The sequence below is a fragment of the Cynocephalus volans genome, chromosome 4 (assembly GCF_027409185.1).
Source record: "Cynocephalus volans isolate mCynVol1 chromosome 4, mCynVol1.pri, whole genome shotgun sequence".
Taxonomy (NCBI): domain Eukaryota; kingdom Metazoa; phylum Chordata; class Mammalia; order Dermoptera; family Cynocephalidae; genus Cynocephalus; species Cynocephalus volans.
This window is the reverse complement of record NC_084463.1, coordinates 80,151,864-80,163,415: the sequence shown is the minus strand read 5'-3', so window position 1 is coordinate 80,163,415 and position 11,552 is coordinate 80,151,864. Positions and strand designations below refer to the sequence as shown.

The 11,552-nt window shown below is 36.8% G+C and overlaps 1 protein-coding gene across 4 annotated transcripts in view; it reads left to right on the top strand.

Moving 5' to 3' along the window:
• Window positions 1-1,707: 1,707 nt before the first annotated feature.
• Window positions 1,708-11,552, top strand: part of CEP295 (centrosomal protein 295) — a 53,631-nt gene continuing 43,786 nt past the window's right edge. For all 4 annotated transcript variants that reach the window (XR_010023350.1, XM_063092822.1, XM_063092821.1 and 1 more), the window contains exons 1-5: window positions 1,708-1,777; window positions 6,189-6,322; window positions 7,152-7,352; window positions 8,506-8,630; window positions 9,518-9,611. Coding sequence is in view for 3 of the 4 variants with exons in the window: in XM_063092822.1 (XP_062948892.1) it covers window positions 6,215-6,322; window positions 7,152-7,352; window positions 8,506-8,630; window positions 9,518-9,611 (528 nt within the window). In the remaining variant the exon portion in view is untranslated. The remainder of the gene's footprint in view (window positions 1,778-6,188; window positions 6,323-7,151; window positions 7,353-8,505; window positions 8,631-9,517; window positions 9,612-11,552) is intronic.

Sequence of the window (11,552 nt, the reverse complement as noted above, 5' to 3'; positions counted from 1 at the left end):
AAGACGCTGGATAAATGTAACAAGAAATGGGGAGTGAGGCAGGGAAGAAGAACCCTAGTATTTGGGATGGAGACACCAATTCAAGTCCTGGTTTCATCCTTCATTTACGTGTGCTTTTGACCAAGTCGCTGAACTTCTCTGTAATTCAGCTTCCTGATCTGTAAATCTGAAGTGGGAACACACACTTCATGTACTTGACAGATCCTTCCTCCAACTCCTTCCCTTTAAGTTTTAGTGTTCCTCAGACTTTGGTCTTTAGTTCATTGCTTTTCTAACTGTGCAAGTTCTCCCTAAGTGACTCATTCACTCCTCTATCTTTTGTTATTACTCATAGGATCACTTCTTTCTGTGGGCTGTCTACTAGTGTATTCATCTGTTTATTGCAAATGACTGGCAATGAAGTTCAACATGTGCAGAGCTGAGCTCATCACCTTGCCCACATAACTAACTCCCACTTCTGATTTCTTGAGAATCAATAACCAACATTGCTACCCAACCTAGTAGCCTGTGAGATTAACTTTACTCTCCATTTACCGTAACTTCATATGCATGCAACCATTTTTCAAGTACTGCTAATTTTGAATCGTAAATATTTCTGGAATTTATCTCTTTGTCTAAATATTCCATAAACAGCTCAAATTCAAAATAATCAAGGCTAACCCCATACTAGCCAGTCGCCAAAAAAGAAACAAAGAACAAATATTAAAAGCTTAACTCATTACTTCTCCCTCCCAAACCTGCTCCTCTTCCCATGTATTCTGCAAAGATATTACTCCCATGCACTCATTTGCCAAATCTGGAACTTGGATATCAACCTTGATTTCTTTCTCTCCTTTGCCTCCCATAACCAGTTAACTACCAATTCCTGATGTTTGGTGTCGTATTTGCCTCTTCAATCTATCCACTTCTCTTGCTATTATCTTTCACTTCATGCAGTAGCATCCTAATCAGTTTCCCTGCCTTCTGTATTCAGCCAAAGTGTAGCCAGATCTAATCTCGTCAGCAACTTCCCCTCCGCAGCCCCCATTTTCTAACCCTTTGATTCCTGGTATGTTTAATTCTCTAGACTGCAAAATCTAGGATAGGGGTGATAATCCATTTACTCTTGTCTCCCTGAACCTAGCACAGTGTATTTGGCACATAACAGATGCTCAATAAACATGAACCGGTGCTCACTACCTCTCTGACCATAGGTTATTTAGAGCAGACAAACCCGTAACATGTTCTAGATGAATGGGAACTCTGGTGGCACAGGGTAACATGATATGGCTGTTTTATGAACTGGAGGCCTTAAATAAAAGCTATCAGACACTAATTGCACGTAATAGTACCAATGAATTGTGCAGTCTGTATAGGAAAGGATGCATATCCCAAGACATCTTTATGATGGGGCCTTAAGACTAAAGCCACTCTTATGGCTCTGGGCCAGTATCTTCCCCTTTCTGGGTACGTAAAAAGAGCATGCTGAAAGTGAATAGGTAAAACCTCAGAGCTGGGGTGAGTAAGAGAAACCACAGGCGTCAGCGTGGGGTTGGCGCCTGCTTGGGCGCGTGCGCATGGAGCGCGGCCTGCCCGGAAGCCCCCGGGCGGGGGCGGGACCAGGCCGGTTCCCGCGGTTTGGTCCCGCCATTGGCGGGCGGTTTGAATGACGGAAGTGACGGAGCTCGGCGATGGCCGCCCCGCAGGCGCACAAACGGCTGTGGGGCAGCTGATCGGCGGGGGCTGCTGAGGCGTTCTTCCTCTGAGTTACGCCTCCTGACTCCGTGCGGGTTTTCAGGTGAGTGACGGAGGCGCCGGCTTCCCCGCCGTCCCGGGGGTACACTACTCCCTGAGGCCCAGGAGCTGGACGTGTGCCCCGAAGGAAGGGAATCCCGGGAAGGCGCCGCCTCGGGAACGCAGCACGGCCCGCGGTTCTTAGGCCTCGGGGGGCCGCGGGCCCCGGAGGCGCGCCCGGCCCAGAGCCTCCTCCTTCTTGCGTCGGGCTACTCCGGGGTCTTTTGCGCGAGTGGCTTTGCACGCTGTCCTGGGGTCAGGTCGGGCGGGCTTCCCCTGCATCCTCACTGGTCCCTCAGCTTCCAAACCGGGACGGCCGCGAGGGCCTCCGCCACTGCTGCAAACACTTCCCCCAGGTTCCCAGCGAACGTGGCCTGAAACCTGGTAGCCGTTTAAGAGCATTTCCTGCAATCGTTTCATGCAACGAGCACGCTCTCATTTGGTGTCTCACCCCTTTAATTCTCAGGTATTAACTTGTCACTAACTCGGCTTTTAAAACGATGGCGAGTGTTTGAGCGTTTAATACTTAGACTGTATTTGCCGTTTCACACTGGTTAAATCACATAATCATCAGAACAAACCTATTGGGGCAGATATAATTCCCTTTATACAGTTTAAGGAAATGAAATCAGTGACTTAAGTGACTTGGCCAGTGTCTTTCTGGTAGTAAGTCGCAGTGTTGGGGCTTGAACCCAAATCTTCTAAGTTTAATATTAATTTGTGATTACCATGTGCTAGGTACCATTAATCCTCAGGATAAAATCTCACAAGATAAGTGGTATCATCCCCGTTATTGGATCGTAATAAAACACAGAATTTAAAATCCATGTTGATAGGAATAAATAATTTAATAAATAAATAAATGGACAGCAGGAAAAACTTCTTACAATAGGATTTCAATTGCTAAGCTTAGAAGGAATAATGGAAATAGAAAGTACCATTTGATAAAGACCACAGTAGTTGTTTCAGACAGCAGTCATAAATGGATACTAAACTTACTGGGCAAAAGTAGGATGAGAAACATTATATTTATATGGCCTCAACTATCTCTTCATCATATACTTACAACTTATAAGGGAAAAGTAGTAGCTATAGTGGAGAGACCTCATAGACATCACCTTCATATCAAAATTCAAAATTTTGATGTGAAAATTTTGCCATCAAAATTCACATCATCAGTAGTAAGGCTTTGCAATATCATTTACCTCTTGACATGATACACTGAAAAAGGTAACATCACTCCTGTGATGTTCTTGCTAAAAATGCATAACCTCATTCTAAACACAAGAAAAGATTAGACCAATCCAAATTGAGGGACAGTCAACAAAATAACTAGCCAGTATTTTTAAAAAATGTTAGGATCTTGAAAAGAAAGACAGACTATCCCAGATTAGAGGAGACTTGACAACCTTGGCAGTCATGAGAATGTAACCATCTCCTGCATTCTGAAATCCCTGATTGCATGGAGGCCAGCTTCTCATGGGCTGCTCCTATACAAAGACTGAGTGGCAGGAATACTAAAGGAGGTCTGTCCCTGAAAAACCCCAAAGGCCTTGCTGCACCTTCCTTAGACTGCATGGCTATCTAAGAGGCACTTACTCATTCCTCTCTTCCTCCTTCATTCAGTGTCAAACTTGCATTGAAGTCTGAAGTGCTCCTAGCTCTTACCATCTCCCTCCCTGTTTTGCCTTAGGCAGCCAGTTCCCCTAATAAAATCTGTGGATTTAATCCTATCTTGGCATCTTCTTCTTGGAGGACCCAGAGTTACACAACAACAAATTCAATATGTTGTCCTTGGATTGGATCCTTATCCAGAAAATAGACATTAGTGGGATACTGACAAATTTTGAATAAGGTCTATAGATTAGTTCAAAGTATTGTGCCAATGTTAATATCCTGGCTTGGATCATTGTATTGTTGTTATGTAACCAGTTGTCATTTGGAGAAGCTGGGCAAAAAGAGTGTATGGGAATTCTAAGTCAAAATATTTCCAAATAAGTTTAAAAATCTTAAAAATTATACACAAGGGAAAACAGATATTCTGTCAGATTTTAGGGGCTAAAAATAAGTGTATATATGTTTTCCTAAAATCTTCTGGCATGAGATGATGGACACTCAAAGGAATCTGAAAAATTAGTTTTTTTTTTTTCTTTTATATTGAGCTGTAACGAAGAATAAAGTACACATATTTAGGTGTACCTTTTCAGAAATTTTTGCATATGTATACACCTGTGTAACCATCATACAGATCAAAATATAGAATATTTCCAGCACCCCAGCATGCTCCTTTGTGCCACCTCCCAGTCAGTAACCTCCAGAAAGGTAACACCTATTTTTACCTCTCATCGTGGATTAGTCTTGCTTGTTTTGAACTTCATATAAATGGAATTTTATTGTATGTTCTCTTTTATGTCTGGCTTTTTTTTTTCATTCATTGATATTCTGTGAGATGCATCAGGAATTAGTCTGAGTATGAGTGAATTGTCAAAGACTTTCAGACAAATTGATAAAGGCACATTGTGAAGACTAAATTTAATCTTGGTCATTTTTTTTCTTTCTTCAGTTCTTCACTGTTCTTCAGTCCTCAATTGTAAAAAACAACTTAAATAAAATTTTCCTCTCTCCACATGTTTCAGCATGTTGGAAAGTTAGGAGCCGTTTGGGATAAGGAAACCAGATTCTTGCCTAGGCTCTGCCACTAGATATTTTCACGTAGGGCAAGTCCTTTAACCCAAGAGGCCCTTGTTTGTTCATGTGCAAAATGAGAAAAATAATCAGCACTTTGTCTACCGTTACTAGAGCCTTGTGAGTATCAAATGAGTAGGATGCATTAAAAGATTTTTAAATGCAAGCAGTTATTCCTTTTTGACATTAGAGTCCTATTGAAGATAGTAGTAATGACTGTGTATACCTATGTAGCACTTTGCATGAATTACTTCACTGAATGAGGCATTCATTCAGTCAACACACTTACTGAAGTACCTACTATGTGCAAGACACTATTTTTAGGCTATGGACATAAAACAGCCAATAAGGTCATACCTGCCCTCATTGAGTTTACGTTCTGATGGAGAATTCACTGTAAAAGTATTAGTCCCTATTGGGTAACCCTGCAGACTCCTTGCCCTCTGTTTATAGCTGATTGAAAACTGTGTGTGTTCATAGTAAGTGCTATAACTTACTGCTAGTTGTTATTGTAAAACTTTATTTAAATATTAAAATTTTTAAAAACCAAAGCCACCATCCTTCAACTGTTAAAAAGGGCAAACTGTAATTGATGAAAAACTAGAGGAGGTAATACCAAGACAACATAAAATTAGTACCCATATGAATATATATGTAATATGAATTATAGATGGGCAAGTCAGGAGTGGGTGGGTGAGTAAAGCAGGAATTACTAGAGGACAGCTTCATGGAAAATTAAATATGTGGACATTAAATATATAAGTACATAGTAACCCAGTTTGCCTGCCTGGTCATTGTAAGGAAACCTAAGAAATGTTGACTTGTCTCAAATAAAATCATAGTTGTGTACTGATGTTAAGCGTCTAATTTTTGAAAATGGTGGTAATGGGAACATGTTCATATCAGAGTTACCTGAGGAGGGTCTTCAAATTATAGAAGCTATAGATTCTTACAATTTTTTTCGTTTCTCCCCACCATACTCCCCCAAATAGGGGCATATTATAATCTATGGAGAAGAGTGAGAACACCTGAGTGTAAACAGTAGCAATAGAAGAATAAACCTGGGATCTAAACACTTGACACATCCAAACAGAAATATTCTAAAGGGATTTTTAATGGTCATTCACTTGCAAATCACAATGTAATTACTGAAGAATTACTGTAGAATATAAAACATGGGATTGATGGGATTCCATGAGATACAGTGATGCTTGGTAATCAAGTTGTATACAATAGACTGGGAGTTGAATCCAGGGACCAGAAGCTCTTGAAATTACAGCAGTCTTGCTGGTATGAACAAGTTATAGAAGTTCCAAGGTGTTAAATTGTAGTTGTGAAAACATTTATTCTATGCCAACACATCTTTTTAAGTCTTTGCTCTTTTACATTTAGGCTAGATAAACTCTGGAAATGCCAATGAGGAATAAGTCAGGTCCCGGTTACTCAGAGTGAACAATAATCTGCTGTAGGTGGGGGCACACTTTTCTGAGTAATTCTGATCCACTCTTTACTTCCCCCTTCTCACTCATCTGAGGACCACTGGTCTAAGTGCTGAATTTATAATTTCTCTTTCTAAATAGGTTGGACTTTGTTTACCCAAATTATTTTATTTGCATGTATACAGCCTTTTAAATGTCAAAAGTATTAACGTGAATTTTTAAAATTAATCTTTGCTGGCCTATTTTAATGGTATATATCTTTATGGACATTTTACTCTTTTTAAAATTCAGAGGATTCCTACTGGAAGTATACAGAAATGAAAAGAAAAGTAGTAAATCCTGGCAAGCTGAGATTGAGTCCTAATGAGGAAGCCTTCATTTTGAAGGAAGATTATGAAAGAAGACGAAAACTAAGATTGCTACAGGTATGATTTATTTGGGATACAGTTTTAAAGTCTTTGTCTTCCCCAGATTATTTGTATTTTTTTGTATTAGAATGTTCTAAATAAAATTTTGCATTTAAAGGCCTTTTCAGCTGTACAAGTGCCCTGGTACTTGCATATTAACTAGTTTTGAGACATTTGAAAAATAGGCTGAGATGGTAAGTAGATTGGAGAAGAGTTGGAAGATAGGTATTATTTGACTCAATAAATATTGGAGAATAGTTCTTGAAATATCATTTTTTTAAATGTTCTATAATTGATGAAGATTAGAACAGGAAGCTTAGAATGACTTTGAAGACCTATTGGAAAGATTATTGGTGGCTGGAACAAATTTATTAGAAACTTGCAGCTTATCCTTTCGTAGAAGTCTTTAGAGGAATATAGTTACGTCTTTGTGAAGCGTGTTTTAGGTGCTATTCTGTCTAGAATTAGAGATGATGTGCCACAGAAATGGCATTCTTATCTGGCTCTCTCTATACTCCTCTGGGATATAAAGTTTGTGGAATCATGTTTACCATTTTAACCTTTTATAGGTTAGCAGAGTGATAATAGCAATCCCATTAAGGATTGGGGTACGGAGGGAGGGGGAGGTAAAAGCTAATCAGTTAGGGGACTTTAGAAGTAGTCTTGAGATTTCTATTTTTTCTACATCACTTCGATTTTCTGTTTTACATAGTCCTTATTCGATGTAAGATGAATATTCAGGAAAATTGACTGACCTGAAGAGAACTCATTTGGGTTCCTGTTTTCAAATAACTTTTCCAAAAAGTTCAAGTAAGCTTTCTTCCAGTGTTGAATACTAATTCTTCAGGTTCGAGAACAAGAAAGAGATATCGCCTTACAGATAAGAGAAGACATAAAACAGAGGAGAAATCAGCAATTTACTCGTTTGGCAGAGGAGCTAAGGGCAGAATGGGAGGAATCACAAACTCAGAAAATACAGAACTTGGAAAAACTATATTTGGCAAGTTTAAGAAATATGGGAGAGGGACATCGACAGGCCAAAGAAAATGTGAGTGAGAGCTTATTTGACTACTTGATTGTGGTGCTAATATTAGTTAAAAATAAATTACAGTTCTTGAATGCTTGTATGATAAAAAATGTTTTCGTGTATAGAATTTGTTTAGGACAGCCTGAGCTTTTTTGTCAATTTCATGTAGTTCGAGAATAACTAGTTTTATTCCTAGGAAGAGTCATATCAAGTAAAATTCATGTCAAGTAAAATCTATCTTCCTGTGATGTTTAAATTACCATTATTCTCTTCTAGTACTTATCTACCTGGGTAAATAAAATAATAACCTCTGAATCAGAAATTGTTGTTCATCACAAGCATTTTAGACAGGTTCAGTGGGGTGAATTTAGATTTCCCATTTCAGTATCATTCCTCATACCTCTAAACGTGCTATTGTTGAACATATATACACTTGGATTTCAAACACAAATAGTAAAAATTCTTTGATGACTTCCAAAAAAAGGCAAAGTAGAACTTAGTATTTAAGACTGCTCCCTGACCTTGATTTGTTTTTGTGATTTATGGTTGGAAAATACTAGTTTGTGGTCCCCAGAGTCAGTCACACACAGTAAGCAAGCTGGTTCTAAAGAAGGCAAATCTTTGATAACAACTAGTGAGGAAAAGAAATATCTTTAAAAAATGTGGCAATCTGTTTCTTGGTCTTTGGTTTTAGTCTGTATTTTTAATAATAGCCTTAAGTTATGACACCAGACTTTTATAGCTTTATTTGTGCCACTATTAACTTTGTGCTTTAGTGCAGTGTTTTCCGAGCCTCAGTCATTTGAATATCACCTTCACAATTTTGCCCTGACTGGAGAACCACCCATATTACTATATATTTGACATTTTGATTTAAATGGACTCTTTTATTACTTAATTTAACCTTTGTCCTAAGTAATTTACTCTTCTATTTTTGTTTTTGTAATAGTATGTTAAATTATTACATTAACTTTAAATTAAAATATTTGTGTTTTTCCTCCCTAATATAGCATATCATCAGTGGTATCATTGCTCTGCTTTGAGAAACACTGCTGTAGTATGTAGGAAGAGGATGACAAAATTGAGAAGTCACTTCTGTTCTGATATCAGATAAGGTGTATTTCTGTTAATCTTGTTTAAAGTGACATTTTAAATAATAAATAAATATTTTTAGGAGCCTGATTTGGTTGCTCTGGCACAGAGGGCAGCAGAAAGGAAAAGAAAAGCAGAAGTGAGGCACAAAGAGGCCCTGAAAGTACAGAAAAATCAAAAAGAAGTATTAATGGGACAAAAAACCCGGTAAAGTAATAATAATTTTTACCGTATTCCCAACTGAAACTGACATTGCTGGAAGTAGAGGGTACATAGGATACTGTGTGAGCAGATAATAAAGTTACATAATGTGTCCATTGCATTTGTTAAACTTGGTTTAAAAAATAATGCGTTGGGGGAGTGAACATAGTGACAAATGAGCTTTCTCTTCTATTTGTGTTTTAAACATTCTAAGTTTCTGGGAAAGTATGGCTAGTTCAGAATGCACGTAAACCAAAATCTGTCTCTGATGTGAAAGAAGTAAAAATAAGTGTCGTTAAGAACATTAAAAGACTGGTCAGATTGCTCACTTGGGAAAGCATGGTGCTGATAACACCAAGGTCAGGGATTTGGATCCCCATACTGGCCAACTGCCAAAAAAAAAAAAAAGAAAAAAAGATATTAAAATAGGTTGTAGATTCTGTGGAAGTCAATAGTGAGTAATTTTTTCATGTTGTAAAAATTAAGGACCCCATTACTAGTTAGCAGTGGTCATTTAAATAATGACCCATCTTTATCAACATTTCTATTTTTTTTTTTTACTCTAAACTATTCTAAACTAAAGAACATTAGATATTTGTTGGGTTGGTCCCCACTATACAGCTTTATGTCTTTAGAGATGCCTCTTTCAATTGGTAAACATTTTCTTACATTTTCTCTGTGATAGATTTTTTATTTTTTTTTTATTTTTTTATTTTTATTTTTATTTTTTTGTCCCCTCTCCGCCCCCCCATGATAGATTCTTTATTAAACAGCATGCTGAGCCTGTGGGATCAGACTGGAGGATTTCTTGAGATCCAGTGACTTATATTTTTAACTCAGAGGATTGTAATATTAGCTGAGAAATTAATTGATGACATTTCTTGTTTTTTAAGGCATATACAAGTTCGAAAGGAAGCACTGCTCGTGGAAAAACAAAGATCTGCCAAAATTACAAGTCTGCCACCTCCTCCTCCATCTCTTTTTGAGGTGAATTACTTTGAATGTTGAGAGTAACCAGGTTATAATTCTTTACTATTAGAATTCAGTGGAGATCAATATAACTATCATTTATTTAAACTTAATTTTTAATTGTACAGTACACATGAGTATATCTGGAATATTTAAAAATAATCCTAGGTATCATTTCACCTGTAAATATTTTAGTATGTATCTCCAGTGTATAAGGACTTTTGTCTTAGTATAATATTAATATTGTTTCCAGTATCGTCCAATATGTATGTGTCCAGTTTTTCCCAATGGTGTCAAAAAAATTTTTGTTGTGTGAAAAATATAATGGTTTTGATTTTTAAAAAACTTAATAGTCTAAACTTTTTTTTCTTGTTTGTTTGGTATTTTTGTTTACTGCCCTTTATTTACTGGGGAGTGGGGAGAAAGAAAAAAGTAGATTATTTGTTCTTTAGGCTTTTCTACATTATGGATTTGGGTCATTTTTAATAGTCACCTTTTTACAGATAAAGAAATTAAGGTGAACCTTAATTTCATAAATAAGTTCATAAATTTGTACAAGATTATAAAGTAATAAAAGAGGTCTGCTTTCTTCATAGGAGTAAAATTTATGCTTTTGTGATTTGGAGCTCATTTTTTAATAGCATTTATTAAGTGGAAATTAATTTTTTAAAGTATTGGTTCTCCTGTTCACATTAGCTCGTCATGGTTATTGAAATGGCTATTTGGATAATTATCAAAATTACATAGTTATTTTTATCTGGAAATTTAAGTAGAAGTAAAAAAACACCCGCAAATACAGGGATGCCTAGTTTACTTGTATATATTTATGTGTATAAATTTATATATATGCGATTAGCAGAAGAACCGGATATTCAGCTCTTAGGCCTTTCATTTTGTGAGCCTTCCTGCTTTTTTTGTTGAGCCATCTGCCATGTAACATTTGATCCAGCGAGATTCAGGTGGAAGGGTCATATTTCATTCACTCCCTCAGTACAGTGTGAGATGACAAAAGCAGGCCATATTTTATCCATGATGCCTTTTGATTGCCTTTGTCATAATTCCTAATGTTCACAACAATCCAGGTCAGAAATTTACAAAAAGCAAACAAAACTTTGGATAAGTGCTTTGGCAGGTATGAATTATATGTAAATGTTAATTAAATGGTTATACTTTTTCCCCCAACTTCTTCTTATGACAATTTTTAAAATACAGAGAGATTAAGAGTGCAATGAATGCCTGTATTGTATATAAATTTCAAAATGTGTATATATGTGTACACATTTAATGTAAATTGCAGAGATGGTATTTCACCCTAAATACTTCCACATGCTTGTAAGAATAAGGACATTCTCTTATGCAATCACAATACCATTATTACACTAAGAAAATTAACATTAATTCCTTAATACCATTTTATATTCAATCCATAATCAAAATTATCTGATTGTCCCTAAAATAGTCTTGTCATTTTTTCTTTTTTTAAACCAGGACCCAGCCTAGTGTCACACATTGTTTCTGCTTGTTTTATTTCTTTGGTCTCTTTTAATCTAGGAAATTATCTCCTCTAACCCAACCCAATTTTTTTCAGACCTTTTGAAGAGACTAGTTTGAAGAGATTAGACTAGTTTCTTATATTTTCTGCTTTTGTCTCGTTTCCACATGGGATCATGCATTCTGTGTTCATTAAACTGGAAGTCAGGTTTAAAAGCTTGCTTATAATTAGGCAAGTATACTATATAGATGATGCTGTATAGTTTATTGCATCACACCTGGAGGCACATAATGTCAGGTTGTTTCCCTATTAATGATTCTAAATTTGGACATTTGGTGTTAGGATAGTGACTATAAGAGATCTCTATCAAAAAGGTATATATTCCCTTTTCAACTACCAAGTAATCTATGAGATAATACTTTGGCATCAAGCAGGAATCTAACATCCTTCTACATTGATTCATTGGC